Source organism: Oncorhynchus mykiss, chromosome 28 (assembly GCF_057628025.1).
Source record: "Oncorhynchus mykiss isolate SJ-2025 chromosome 28, ASM5762802v1, whole genome shotgun sequence".
Classification (NCBI taxonomy): domain Eukaryota; kingdom Metazoa; phylum Chordata; class Actinopteri; order Salmoniformes; family Salmonidae; genus Oncorhynchus; species Oncorhynchus mykiss.
The window spans coordinates 5186397-5200090 of NC_143049.1; the positions used below are offsets into that span (position 1 = coordinate 5186397).

At 42.4% G+C, this 13694-nt stretch overlaps 1 protein-coding gene across 20 annotated transcripts in view; it reads left to right on the forward strand.

Annotated features, from left to right (window-relative positions):
* LOC110508371 (transcriptional repressor p66-alpha) overlaps positions 1–13694 on the forward strand; it is a 49770-nt gene that overhangs the window by 29749 nt on the left and 6327 nt on the right. For 7 of the 20 annotated variants that reach the window (XM_090225648.1, XM_090225658.1, XM_090225662.1 and 4 more), the window contains 5 exons: positions 1243–1372; positions 5452–5580; positions 5901–5978; positions 6112–6240; positions 6551–6742. In XM_090225648.1, the coding sequence (XP_090081774.1) occupies positions 1243–1372; positions 5452–5580; positions 5901–5978; positions 6112–6240; positions 6551–6742 (658 nt within the window). Of the gene's footprint in view, positions 1–1242; positions 1373–5451; positions 5602–5900; positions 5979–6111; positions 6241–6550; positions 6743–13694 lie in introns of all 20 variants that reach the window. The other 13 variants (XM_021588854.3, XM_090225657.1, XM_090225661.1 and 10 more) reach the window with 3 other exon arrangements.

The following is a 13694-nucleotide window of genomic DNA, read 5'->3' on the forward strand; positions in this document are numbered from 1 at the left end:
GTGATCACGCTCTCCGTGGCCGATGTGAGCAAGACCTTTAAACAGGTTAACATTTCACAAGACCGCAGGGCCAGACGGATTACCAGGATGTGTACTCAGAGCATGCGCAGACCAACTGGCAAGTGTCTTCACTGACATTTTCAACCTCTCCCTGACCGAGTCTGTAGTACCTGTTTCAAGCAGACCACCATAGTCCTTGTGCTCAAGAAAGCGAAGGTAACCTGCCTAAATGACCACTGCCCCGTAGCACTCACGTCGGTAGCCATGAAGTGCTTTGAAAGGCTGGTCATGGCTCACATCAACATCATCATCCCGGAAACCCTAGACCCACTCCAATTCACATACTGCCCCAACAGATCCACAGATGATGCAATCTCTATCGCACTCCACACTGCCCTTTCCCACAGATCTAGGGAAGGGTAACAAAACATGTCTGCAGCATTGAAGGTCCCCAAGAACACAGTGGCCTCCATCATTCTAAAAAATGGAAGACGTTTGGAACCCACAAGACTCTTCCTAGAGCTGGCCGCCCTGCCAAACTGAGCAATCAGAGGAGAAGGGCCTTGGTCAGGGAGGTGACCAAGAACCCAATGGTCACTCTGACAGAGCTCCAGAGTTCCTCTGTGGAGATGGGAGAACTTTTCAGAAGGACAACCATCTCTGTAGCACTCCACCAATTAGGCCTTTATGGTAGAGTGGCCAGATGGAAGCCACTCCTCAGTAAGATGCATATGACAGCACGCTTGGAGTTTGCCAAAAGGCACCTAAAGGACTCTCAGACCATGAGAAACAAGATTCTCTGGTTTGATGAAAACAAGATTGAACTCTTTGGCCTGAATACCAAACATCTCGTCTGGAGGAAACCTGGCAATATCCCTACGGTGAAGCATGGTGGTGGCAGCATCATGCTGTGGGGATGTTTATCATTGGCGGGGAGTGGGAGACTAGTTATGATAGAGAAAAAGATGAATGGCGTAAAGTACAGAGAGATCCGTGATGAAAACCTGTTCCAGAGCGCTCAAGACCAGTGCCAAGTATGTAGCATCATATCCAAGAAGACTTGAGGCTGTAATTGCTGCCAAAGGTGCACCAACAAAGTACTGAGTAAAGGGTCTGAATACTTATGTAATATTTCAGTTTATTCATTTTTATTAATTAGCAAACATTTCTAAAAACCTGTTTTTTCTTTGTCATTATTGGGTATTGTGTGTAGAATTAATCACTCTTTTCTTCTTTGATTAGCGCTTTAAAGAGGGAGAAGTGTTCCCTGTCCCCAGACGATGATGTCATTGTCCTGTCGGATAATGACTCCTGCAGTCCGCCAATGAACGGCTTGAACCACCTCAAGGAGCTGAACACAGACCTACTTATGGTTAGTGAAAGAACTATACCAGTACCCTGAACTTTAAGTCACTGTTTCTACCCAGTACTTAATCCTGCACCTTCGAGACTGATGCCCCATGTACATTGAACACTGGTCCCTTTAATAATGTTCGTTTTCTAACCACTTCATATGTACAGCACATTCAGAAAGTATTCAGACCCCTTCCCTTGTTACGTTCCAGCCTTATCCTAAAATGTATTAAATTGTTTTGAAATATACCATTTACTTAAGTATTCAGACCCTTTACTCAGTACTTTGTTGAAGCACCTTTGGCAGTGATTATGGCTTTGAGTCTTCTTGGATATGACGCTACAAGCTTGGCACTAGTGATGCACCAATATGACATTTTTGATATCTAATATTTTCCTTGCCAAAAAAAAACGATACCGATATTTCAACTTTTAACGGCCTTTTAAGCATTCTAGTACAGTTTAAATAGTTAACGCACACACATGGACACAGCGGCCTAAGGCACTGCATCTCAGTGCAAGAGGCGTCACTACAGTCCCTGGTTCGAATCCAGGTTGTATCACATCCGGCCGTTATTGGGAGTCCCGTAGCGCGACACACAATTGGTCTATCATCGTCTGGGTTTGACCGGGGTAGGCCGTCATTGTAAATAAGAATTTGTTCTTAACTGACTTGCCTAGTTAAATAAAGGTTACACACACACACCACACTGACCAAAAAGTTATTTTGTTAGGATTTACCTATGTCCCCATTACCAGTAAAACATAATCAAAACCTATTTCTTTCACTGTGCTGTTTCATTGTTCATTTGTTCAGTCTCAACCAGGATTTCATCATACATGTCAAGCAGTGGAGTTTCAGCTCCGTCTGTCCGTGGCCTCTTCTTCGGTGCGCACGGTCACTGTGGCTGTTTCCATCTTGTCCAGCTGTGTCTAACATTCCACGTAAACCCTGTTTCTTGTCTGCATCGAAGTAGCGGTCCTTGTACCTAGCATCGAGCATAGTTCACAGCCTGTGAACCATGCTCTTGTTCACAGCCTGTGTCGGCAGTTTTGTTGAGCAGGCGTTTCAGTGCCATGACAGAGGGTATCACATCTGCTGCAGGCACAGTTGATGAGCTTATTTCTCAAGTCAGTTGTTCGAATGGAGCTAACCAATGTGTTCATGTTTCCAAGTTTTCAAACACCATTGAAATGGCAGCAGCGGTGTGACAACCAGCACATTCATGAGCATACAATATGACTTTCCTCAGTACGAAATCCTCGACGACCCACTGTGCTGTCAGACTCCGCATGCCCATGGGGCTGATATCGCTGGTCCAAGTGTCAGTCGTGACGCTAATAGCAGTGACGCTGTTACTGTGTAACTCCGGTAGGGCAACATCTGAAAAATAGCGCACTTGGTCACCCACGACAGAGAATGGTTGTCTGTCAAGGACAATGAATTCCGTTATCTTGAAGTTAATGGATTTCGCCATTGAGTTGTCTCTCTGAAATTTTCTTACTCTTTCAAATGACTGCTGGACTTGTTGACTGCTCGAACCACACAGCAGACATTCTGGGTTAGGTTAGGAATGCTGTGTTGCACGTGTAGCGCCACATTTTACGTTATATAGGAATGCATGTCAGCTTTAACATCGGTTTTGCACATCAGCGTTAAACTAGACATCGTCCGATACCGATGTTGGCATTGTAAGCTAATATTGTCCGATTCCAATATGTTCACCGATATATCGTGCATCCCTACTTAGCACACCTGTACTTGGGGAGTTTCTCACATTTTTCTCTGCAGATCCTCTGAAGCTCTGTCAGGTTGGATGGGGAGCGTCGCTGCACAGCTATTTTCAGGTCTCCACTGAGATGTTCGATCAGGTTCAAGTCCAGGCTCTGGCTGGGCCACTCAAGGACATTTAGAGACTTGTCCCGAAGCCACTCCTGCTTTGTCTTGGTTGTGTGCTTAGGTTTGTTGTCCTGTTGGAAGGTGAACCTTCGCCCAGTCTGAGGCCCTGAGTGCTCTGGAGCAGGTTTTCATCAAGGATCTCTCTGTACTTTGCTCCGTTCATCTTTCCCTCGATCCTAACTAGTCTCCCAGTCACTGCTGCTGAAAAACATTGCTACAGCATGAAGCTGCCACCACCATGCTTCACCGTAGGGATGGTGCCAGGTTTCCTCCAGAAGTGATGCTTGGCATTCAGGCCAAAGAGTTCAATCTTGTTTTAATCATACCAGAGAATCTTGTTTCTCGTGGTCAGAGTCCTTTTAGGAGGTTTTTGGCAAACTCCAAGCGGGCTGTCATATGCATTTTCCTGAGGAGTGGCTTCTGTCTGGCCACTCTACCATAAAGGCCTGATTGGTGGAGTGCTGCAGAGATGGTTGTCCTTCTGGAAGGTTCTCCCATCTCCTCATAGGAACTCTGGAGCTCTGTCAGAGTGACAATCGGGTTATTGATCACCTCCCTGACCAAGGCCCTTCTGCCCCGATTGCTCAGTTTGGCCGGGCTGCCAGCTCTAGGAAGAGTCTTGGTGCTTCCAAACTTCTTCCATTTAAGAATGATGGAGGCCACTGTGTTCTTATGGACCTTCAATGCTGCAGAAATGGTACCCTTTCTTCGACCTCATGGCTTGATTTTTGCTCTGACATGCACTGTCAACTGTGGGACCTTATATAGACTGTGGGACCTTATTTTCACAGGTGTGTGCTTTTCCAAATCATGTCCAATCAATAGAAATTACCACAGGTGGACTCCAATAAAGTTGTAGAAAAATCTGAAGGATGATCCATGGAAACAGGATGCACCTGAGCTCAATTTCAAGTCTCATAGCAAAGGGTCTGAATACTTATATAAATAAGGTATTTCTGTTTTGTTTTTGTTTTTTTAATTGGCAAAACTTTCTAGAAACCTTTTCTAGAAACTTTAGCATTGTAGATAATTAACAACTTTAGCATTGAAGATCATTAACCACTTTAGCATTTAAGATAATTAACAACTTTAGCATTTTAGATCATTAACAACTTTAGCATTATAGATAATTAACAACTTTGCAACTACTTACTACTTTTTAGCTTCTTCTCTCTGTCTGCTGTACTGGTCTCTCTCTCTCTCCGTCTCTCTCTCCGTATCGCTGTCTCTCTCTCTCCGTCTCTCTCTCTCTGTCTCTCTGTCTCTGTCTCTGTCGCTCTCTCTCTCTGTCTCTCTCTCTCTGTCTCTCTCTCTCTGTCTCTCTCTCTCTGTCTCTCTCTCTCTGTCTCTCTCTCTCTGTCTCTCTCTCTGTCTCTCTCTCTCTCTGTCTCTCTCTCTCTCTCCGTCTCTCTCTCTCTGTCTCTCTCTCTCTCTGTCTCTCTCTCTCTCTGTCTCTCTCTCGCTCTGTCTCTCTCTCTCTGTCTCTCTCTCTCTGTCTCTCTCTCTCTCTCTCTCTCTGTCTCTCTCTCTCTGTCTCTCTGTCTCTCTCTCTCTGTCTCTCTCTCTGTCTCTCTCTCTCTGTCTCTCTCTCCGTCTCCGTCTGTCTCTCTCTCTCTGTCTCTCTCTCTCTGTCTCTCTCTCTGTCTCTCTGTATCTCTCTCTCTCTGTCTCTCTCTCTCTCTGTCTCTCTCTCTCTCTGTCTCTCTCTCTCTCTGTCTCTCTCTCTGTCTCTCTCTCTGTCTCTCTCTCTCTCTCTCTCTCTCTGTCTCTCTCTCTGTCTCTCTCTCTCTCTGTCTCTCTCTCTCTCTGTCTCTCTCTCTCTCTGTCTCTCTCTCCGTCTCTCTCTGTCTCTGTCTCTCTCTCCGCCTCTCTCTGTCTCTCTCTCTCTCTCTGTCTCTCTCTCTCTGTCTCTCTCTCTGTCTCTCTCAATTCAATTCAATTCAAGGGCTTTATTGGCATGGGAAACATGTGTTAACATTGCCAAAGCAAGTGAGGTAGACAACATACAAAGTGAATATATAAAGTGAAAAACAACAAAAATTATATATATATAGTCTCTCTCTCTCTGTCTCTCTCTCTGTCTCTCTCTGTCTCTGTCTCTCTCTCTCTCTCTCTCTCTCTCTCTCTCTGTCTCTCTCTCTCTCTCTCTGTCTGTCTTTCTCTCGTCTAATTGGTCTTTATCTGGTCTCTGTGTGTAGAAGACCAGTCCAGAGGACAGGGATCGCATCATAAAGCAGTTGAAAGAGGAGCTGAGGCAGGAGGAGGCCAAGCTGGTGCTGCTGAAGAAACTACGACAGAGCCAGATACAGAAGGACACACTGCAGAAGGTATGGACGCATATAGCCAAGGTGAGTTGTCGTGATGAGGTAGCCCTGCCTGTGACATAAAATCAGTGTCACCCTCTGCCCAAGAAGGAATTTGGTTTCCCAAAGCAGAAAACAGGAGTTCAGATCCCAGCTCTCTCACACTCACTCTCACACTCACTCTCACACTCGCACTCGCACTCGCACACACACACACACACACACGGTACAGAAAAAGCCACACAGGTAAACACATACATTCACCCAGATGCATACTTCCACAAACTTACAAATAGACACACACACACCCAGCTCATTCTATCCATCTCTGTCTTGTTCCACAGCCATCAGTATTGTCAGGTTCTGCAGCTCCTCCATCTCTGATCCGGGGATCCATTACAGCCAGCAAAGGCTCCCAGCAGGTCAGACATCTCTCTCACACAAACAAGCTTGTATATTCACACAGAAGTTTTTTTAATGTTTACCACGTTTCTGTTATTGAATAGTTTAGTTTAAGACCGAGACATGAGTCCGAAGACTTTATTTCATCCCCAGGTGGGGTCAAGTAGGAGTTCAGGCACAGTCATTCCTCCTCCTCTGGTGAGGGGCGGGCAGCAGATCTCCTCCAAGCATGGGTCCCACAACTCCCAGATCATCATGCCACCCCTAGTTAGAGGGGCACAGGTAAGAGAGACCACAATCTACCTGCCAAACTGGTCATCAGATGATATCAATCCACACTACTAATGACTGACTTGTGTGTCACCTGTTTTTTTATTTTCTCTCTCTTTTTGTCTCGGTCTCTTTCATTCCCCTCTTGTCTCTCCACCCTCCCTTACATATTGCTGCTGTGTCCCTCATCCTCTTCTTTCCCATGAGCTGTCCAATGCTCTCTTCTATATGCCCTCTCTCTGTCCAATGTTGGCCCTCTTTATCCCTGCCCTGTCCCTCTTCTCCTCCTCGGTCCAATCTCTCCCCTGACCCCCTTTTGTAGCCAATTGCTGTGTCTCCTCAGCAGATCCAGTCTCTCCGGCAGCAGCAACTGTCAGGGTCTGGCTCTGGAGGCTCTGGCCCCCCTCCCCTGCTGCTGGCCTCCAGGGCCAACGTACCCGGCACCCAGGCCCAGAGAGGCCTCATCAGGGTGGGAAACGTCAACAATACCAGCCTGCTGGTCAACATCTCACAGGTGGGGCAGAGGAAGGGCTCTATTTTTTTTTATAGATTCAAATGCAGCCTATGTGAATTCTAGCTACTTCTGAAGCACATGTTGTGCCCTCACCTAATGTGTAACCCTGTAAAGACATTTGTTTATCATAAAAACCTAAAATGTTGATATAAATACCTGTGATTGAAATAAAAAATTAATTTGTGGAATATTAGGTTTCTACATGATTTAAAAGCACTATTTTCCTAAAATTGTACACTGCCTCTTAAGAGCATCACGTTAGTGTTGATAATAATAACAACTAGATGGTTTTTTCCATTAATAAAAATTGTGACTTCCTTCAGTATTTTTGTGGCAGTGGATAGAATAGCCTGAACGTGTGAAAATTGCTTTGGTGTCTCATCTTGAACAGTTCAAGAGTTAGGAAAGGGAAAGAGGGATACCTAGTCAGTTGACCAACTGAAATGTGTCTTCCGCATTTAATCCAACCCCTCTGAATCGGAGAGGTGCGGGGGGCTGCCTTAATCTACTGTTGGTGGGACATTTTTATGCTCATTTATACAGTTATAGTTGATTAACGTTTTAAGGAATTTGAAGTTAGGATAGCCAGAACATGTGCAAGTTGGTTTGGGATATCTAGCTTGAACGGTTCAAGAGTTACTGTTGGTATGTTGCTTTATGCTAATTTATGCAAATGTATATGTAGGTAGTTGATAAAGATTCTAAAGAACTTGAAGTTTGCATAGCCTGAATGTTTTGAAGTTGGTCTTGTAGCTTCATTGGCCAAGGAGCAGAACCATTTGTATTCCTATGTGTTTATGCACATTTTAAATGGTTATAGTTCCAAAAGTATATATCAACTCAGCAAAAAAAGAAACATCCTCTCACTGTCAACTGCGTTTATTCTCTGCAAACTTAACATGTGTAAGTATTTGTATGAACATAACAAGATTCAACAACTGAGACATAAACTGAACAAGTTCCACAAACATGTAACTAACAGAAATTGAATAATGTGTCCCTGAACAAAGGGGGGGGGGTCAAAATCAAAAGTAACAGTCAGTATCTGGTGTGGCCACCAGCTGCGTTAAGTACTGCAGTGCATCTCATGGACTGCACCAGATTTGCCAGTTCTTGCTGTGAGATGTTACCCCACTCTTCCATCAAGGCACCTGCAAGTTCCCGGACATTTCTGGGGGGAATGGCCCTAGCCCTCAACCTCTGATCCAACTGGTCCCAGACGTGGTCAATGGGATTGAGATCCGGGCTCTTCGCTGGCCATGAACACTGACATTCCTGTCTTGCAGGAAATCACGCTCAGAACGAGCAGTTTGGCTGGTGGCACTGTCATGCTGGAGGGTCATGTCAGGATGAGCCTGCAGGAAGGGTACCATATGAGGGAGGAGGATGTCTTCCCTGTAACGCACAGCGTTGAGATTGCCTGCAATGACAACAAGCTCAGTCCGATGCTGTGATACACAGCCTCAGACCATGATGGACCCTCCACCTCCAAATCGATGTAACACTCATTCCTTTGACGATAAACGCAAATCCGACCATCAACCCTGGTGAGACAAAATCACGACTCGTCAATGTGCCCATAGGCGATGTTGTTGCCGGTGATGTCTAGTGAGGACCTGCCTTGCAACAGGCCTACAACGGGCCTCTCTCAGCCTATTGCGGACAGTCTGAGCTGGGAAGGGATTGTGCATTCCTGGTGTAACTCGGGCAATTGTAGTTGCCATCTTGTACCTGTCCCGCAGGTGTGATGTTCAGATGTACCAATCCTGTGCAGGTGTTGTTACACGTGGTCTGCCACTGCGAGGACCATCAGCTGTCCTTTCTGTCTCCCTGTAGCGCTGTCTTAGGCATCTCACAGTACGGACATTGCAATTGATTGCCCTGGCCACATCTGCAGTCCTCATGCCTCCTTGCAGCATGCCTAACAGGCTGACCACACTGCTCGTGTCGCGTGCGTGAGCATTGCAAAATAAATTTAGAAATCCATGTTTTTCAATTATTCCAACCACACTGCTCGGGTGCGCCAACGAGCGTCTGCGTTGCCAAGGGCTAAAATAGAAATCAGTTCTATTTCTGACGCAGATCGCGCTGCAAGTCCTGCCTCTCCCATCTCCTCATTGGTTTATAGAAGCAGGTACCCATCTCTTCATTGGTTATACCCACGTGGGTGACTGAAAGACGAACGAGGTCAGTGACGGTAATGCAGCTAATTTATGAAAGTTGCCAATCGCAATATAAAGTTAAGGCCTGGAAGGAAGAGATGACTAGAAACGATTTGGTTGACCGTTTTATGTGTGGATTAATTGTCGGAGTAGAGGACCTTGTACATTACAGGTAAAATAACAACTCAATGTTTATATCCCAGGACAAATTAGCTAGCAACAGCAAAAGCTAGCTAAATTAGACAAATTGGTATATATATACTAATTAATATACTAATATACTATACTAACAATTTGATACCACAAAATTGGGGAGAAAAGGAAAAAATAAATAAAGAAATATATATATATATATATATATATATATATATAAATATATATATATATATATATATTATATTTATATATATATATATATATATATTGTATATATATATATTATATTTATATATATATATATATTATATATATTTATATATATATATATATTATATATATTTATATATATATATATATATTATATTTATATATATATATATATATATTATATTTATATATATATATATTATATTTATATATATATATATATATATATATATATATATATATATATATATATATATATATATATATATATATATATATATATATATATATATATATATATATATTATATTATATATTTATATATATATAAATATTTATTTTTTTATTTTTTATTTTTTTCCTTTTCTCCCCAATTTTGTGGTATCAAATTCAGGTCAGGTTCAGTCAGGTTCTTCCTTGGGAGCAATTTCCAAATGCCTGAAGGTACCACGTTCATCTGAACAAACAATAGTACGCAAGTATAAACACCATGGGACCACACAGCCGTCATACCGCTCAGGAAGGAGATGCATTCCGTCTCCTAGAGATTAACATACTTTGGTGCGTAAAGTGCAACTCAATCCCAGAGCAACAGCAAAGGACCTTGTGAAGATGCTGGAGGAAGCAGGTACAAGGTATATATATCCACAGTAAAACGAGTCCTATATCTCGACATAACCTGAAAGGCCGCTCAGCAAGGAAGAAGCCACTGCTCCAAACCACCATAAAAAAGCCAGACTATGGTTTGCAACTGCACATGGGGACAAAGATCGTACTTTTTGGAGAAATGTCCTCTGGTCTGATGAAACAAAAATAGAACTGTTTGTCCATAATGCCCATCGTTATGTTTGGAGGAAAAAGGGGGAGGCTTGCAACCCGAAGAACACCATCCCAACTGTGAAGCACGGGAGTGGCAGCATCATGTCATGTGGGTGCTTTGCTGCAGGAGGGACTGGTGCACTTCACAAAATAGATGGCACGATGAAGAATGAAAATTATGTGGAAATATTGAAACAACATCTCAAGATGTCAGTCAGGAAGTTAAAGATTGGTCGCAAATGGGTCTTCCAAAATGGACAATGACCCCAAGCATACTTCCAAAGTTGTGGGAAAATGGCTTCAGGACAACAAAGTCAAGGTATTGGAGTGGCCATCGCAGGACAACAAATCCCTGACCTCAAAAATCTGTGGGCAGAACTGAAAAAGCGTGGGTGAGCAAGGAGGCCTACATACCTGACTCAGTTACACCAGCTCTGTCAGGAGGAATGGGCAAGAATTCACCCAGCTTATTGTGGGAAGCTTGTGGAAGGCTACCCAAAATGTTTGACCCAAGTTAAACAATTTTAAAGGCAATGCTACCAAATACTAATTGACTGTATGTAAACTTCTGACCCACTGGGAATTCTGACAATAAAATGGTGATCCTAACTGACCTAAAACAGGGAATTTTTACTAGGATTAAATGTCAGGAATTGTGAAAAACTGAGTTTAAATGTATTTGGTTAAGGTCATTAGTTTTGTATTTGTGATCAGTAGTTGTGTGGTCAGTAGTTGCGGTTGATAGCTGTGGTCCGTCGTTTTGGTAAGTAGGTGTGTGGTTCAGTAGTTGTGTGGTTGTGGTCAGTAGTTGTGTGGTCAGTAATTGTGGTGATTAGATGTGGGGTCAGTGGTAGTGTGTTTGTGGTCAGTAGATGTGGTCAGTAGTTGTGTGGTTGTGGTAAGTAGTTTATTGTTCAGTTTTGTGGCCAGTAGTAATTGTGTGGTCAGTAGTTGTGTGGTTGTGGTCAGTAGTTGTGTGGTTGTGGTAAGTAGTTTTGGTTAATAGTTTTGTGGTTCAGTAGTTGTGTGGTCAGTGGTTTTGGTCAGTAGTTGTGTGGAAGTGGTCAGTAGTAGTTGTGTGGTTGTGGTCGGTAGTAGTTGTGTGGTCAGTAGTTGTGGTTGTGGTCAGTGGTTGTGTGGTCAGTAGTTGTGGTGATTAGATGTTTGGTCAGTAGTAGTGTGTTTGTGGTCAGTAGTTGTGTGGAAGTGGTCAGTAGTAGTTGTGTGGTCAGTAGTTGTGTGGAAGTGGTCGGTAGTAGTTGTGTGGTCAGTAGTAGTTTGGAAGTGGTCAGTAGTAGTTGTGTGGTCAGTAGTAGTGTGGAAGTGGTCAGTAGTAGTTGTGTGGTCAGTAGTTGTGTGGAAGTGGTCAGTAGTAGTTGTGTGGTCAGTAGTTGTGTGGAAGTGGTCGGTAGTAGTGTGGTCAGTAGTTGTATGGTTGTGGTCAGTGGTTGTGTGGTCAGTAGTTGTGGTGATTAGATGTGTGGTCAGTAGTAGTATGTTTGTGGTCAGTAGTAGTGTGTTTGTGGTCAGTAGTTGTGTGGTTGTGGTCAGTAGTTGTGTGGTTGTGGTCAGTGGTTGTGGTCAGTAGTTGTGTGTTTGTGGTCAGTAGTTGTGTGTTTGTGGTTACTAGTTGTGTGGTTGTGGTCACTAGTTGTGTGGTTGTGGTCACTAGTTGTGTGGTTGTGGTCACTAGTTGTGTGGTTGTGGTTAGTAGTTGTGTGGTCAGTGGTTTTGGTCAGGAGTTGTGTGGTTGTGGTCAGTAGTTGTTGGGTCAGGAGAGGTTGTGAGAGGTTATTTATTAGATTAAAGAGGTTATTTATTAAATAGATATATATAATTATTGCTAGTTATCAGTAGGTCTACATACAAACCTATTCTACATAGTTCTTCAACTAACACAAAAATAATTTTTAAAGAGCTGTCATCACTAGATGCACCATCATATTTCTCTCCCCAAATAATAACCTAAAACGTTCTAATCATTACATCATCATTCAACTAAAATCAAACTTAATTTACACTGAATGCTTTACAAAAGTGTATCGTGTATCTATTTATCTGAAACCCACAGCATGAATATGATTCAGTTGCTTTGCTTTCCTACAGGTGTTGTCCACATCGTGCCCTTTATTGCCATCTTCTGATAGAAGATCACTTTGTCTTTCTTCTTTCAATTGTTTAGACATTTTTGTGATCTAACTGCCCCACAAATCAAAGTTAGAACGTTTGAGAAAGTAGTCTATCAAAGTAATCAGACCAATTATTTTACTGAATTTAACTTTGACTATATTAAACTGCTTTGCTTTAAATATTAAGGTAAAACTTTTTAAACTCCATAACGTAAAATGTTATAGAGGACTAAAGTACTGATGACGTTCTTGAAAACTTGACATCTGACATGCAAAACATTTTAGAACTGTATCAGTGGACTAATGGGGGAACAATACAAACATTTTAGAACTGTATCAGTGGACTAATGGGGGGGGAAATACAAAACATTTTAGAACTGTATCAGTGGACTAATGGGGGGAAAATACAAAACATTTTAGAACTGTATCAGTGGACTAATGGGGGAAAATACAAACATTTTAGAACTGTATCAGTGGACTAATGGGGGGAAAATACAAACCTTTTAGAACTGTATCAGTGGACTAATGGGGGGACAATACAAACATTTTAGAACTGTATCAGTGGACTAATGGGGGAAATACAAACATTTTAGAACTGTATCAGTGGACTAATGGGGGAAAATACAAACATTTTAGAACTGTGTCAGTGGACTAATGGGGGGAAAATACAAACATTTTAGAACTGTATCAGTGGACTAATGGGGGGAAAATACAAACATTTTAGAACTGTATCAGTCGACTAATGGGGGGAAAATACAAACATTTTAGAACTGTATCTGTCGACTAATGGGGGGGAAAATACAAACATTTTAGAACTGTATCTGTGGACTAATGGGGGAAAATACAAACATTTTAGAACTGTATCAGTGGACTAATGGGGGAAAAATACAAGCATTTTAGAACTGTATCAGTGGACTAATGGGGGGGAAAATACAAACATTTTAGAACTGTATCAGTGGACTAATGGGTGGAAATACAAACATTTTAGAACTGTATCAGTGGACGAATGGAGGGAAAATACAAACCTTTTAGAACTGTATCAGTGGACTAATGGGGGGAAAATACAAACATTTTAGAACTGTATCAGTGGACTAATGAGGGAAAATACAAACATTTTAGAACTGTATCAGTGGACTAATGGGGGAAAATACAAACATTTTAGAACTGTATCAGTGGACTAATGGGGGAAAATACAAACATTTTAGAACTGTATCAGTGGACTAATGGGGGGAAAATACAAACATTTTAGAACTGTGTCAGTGGACTAATGGGGGGAAAATACAAACATTTTAGAACTGTATCAGTGGACTAATGGGGGAAAATACAAACATTTTAGAACTATCAGTGGACTAATGGGGGACAATACAAACATTTTAGAACTGTATCAGTGGACTAATGGGGGAAAATACAAACATTTTAGAACTGTATCAGTGGACTAATGGGGGAAAATACAAACATTTTAGAACTGTATCTGTG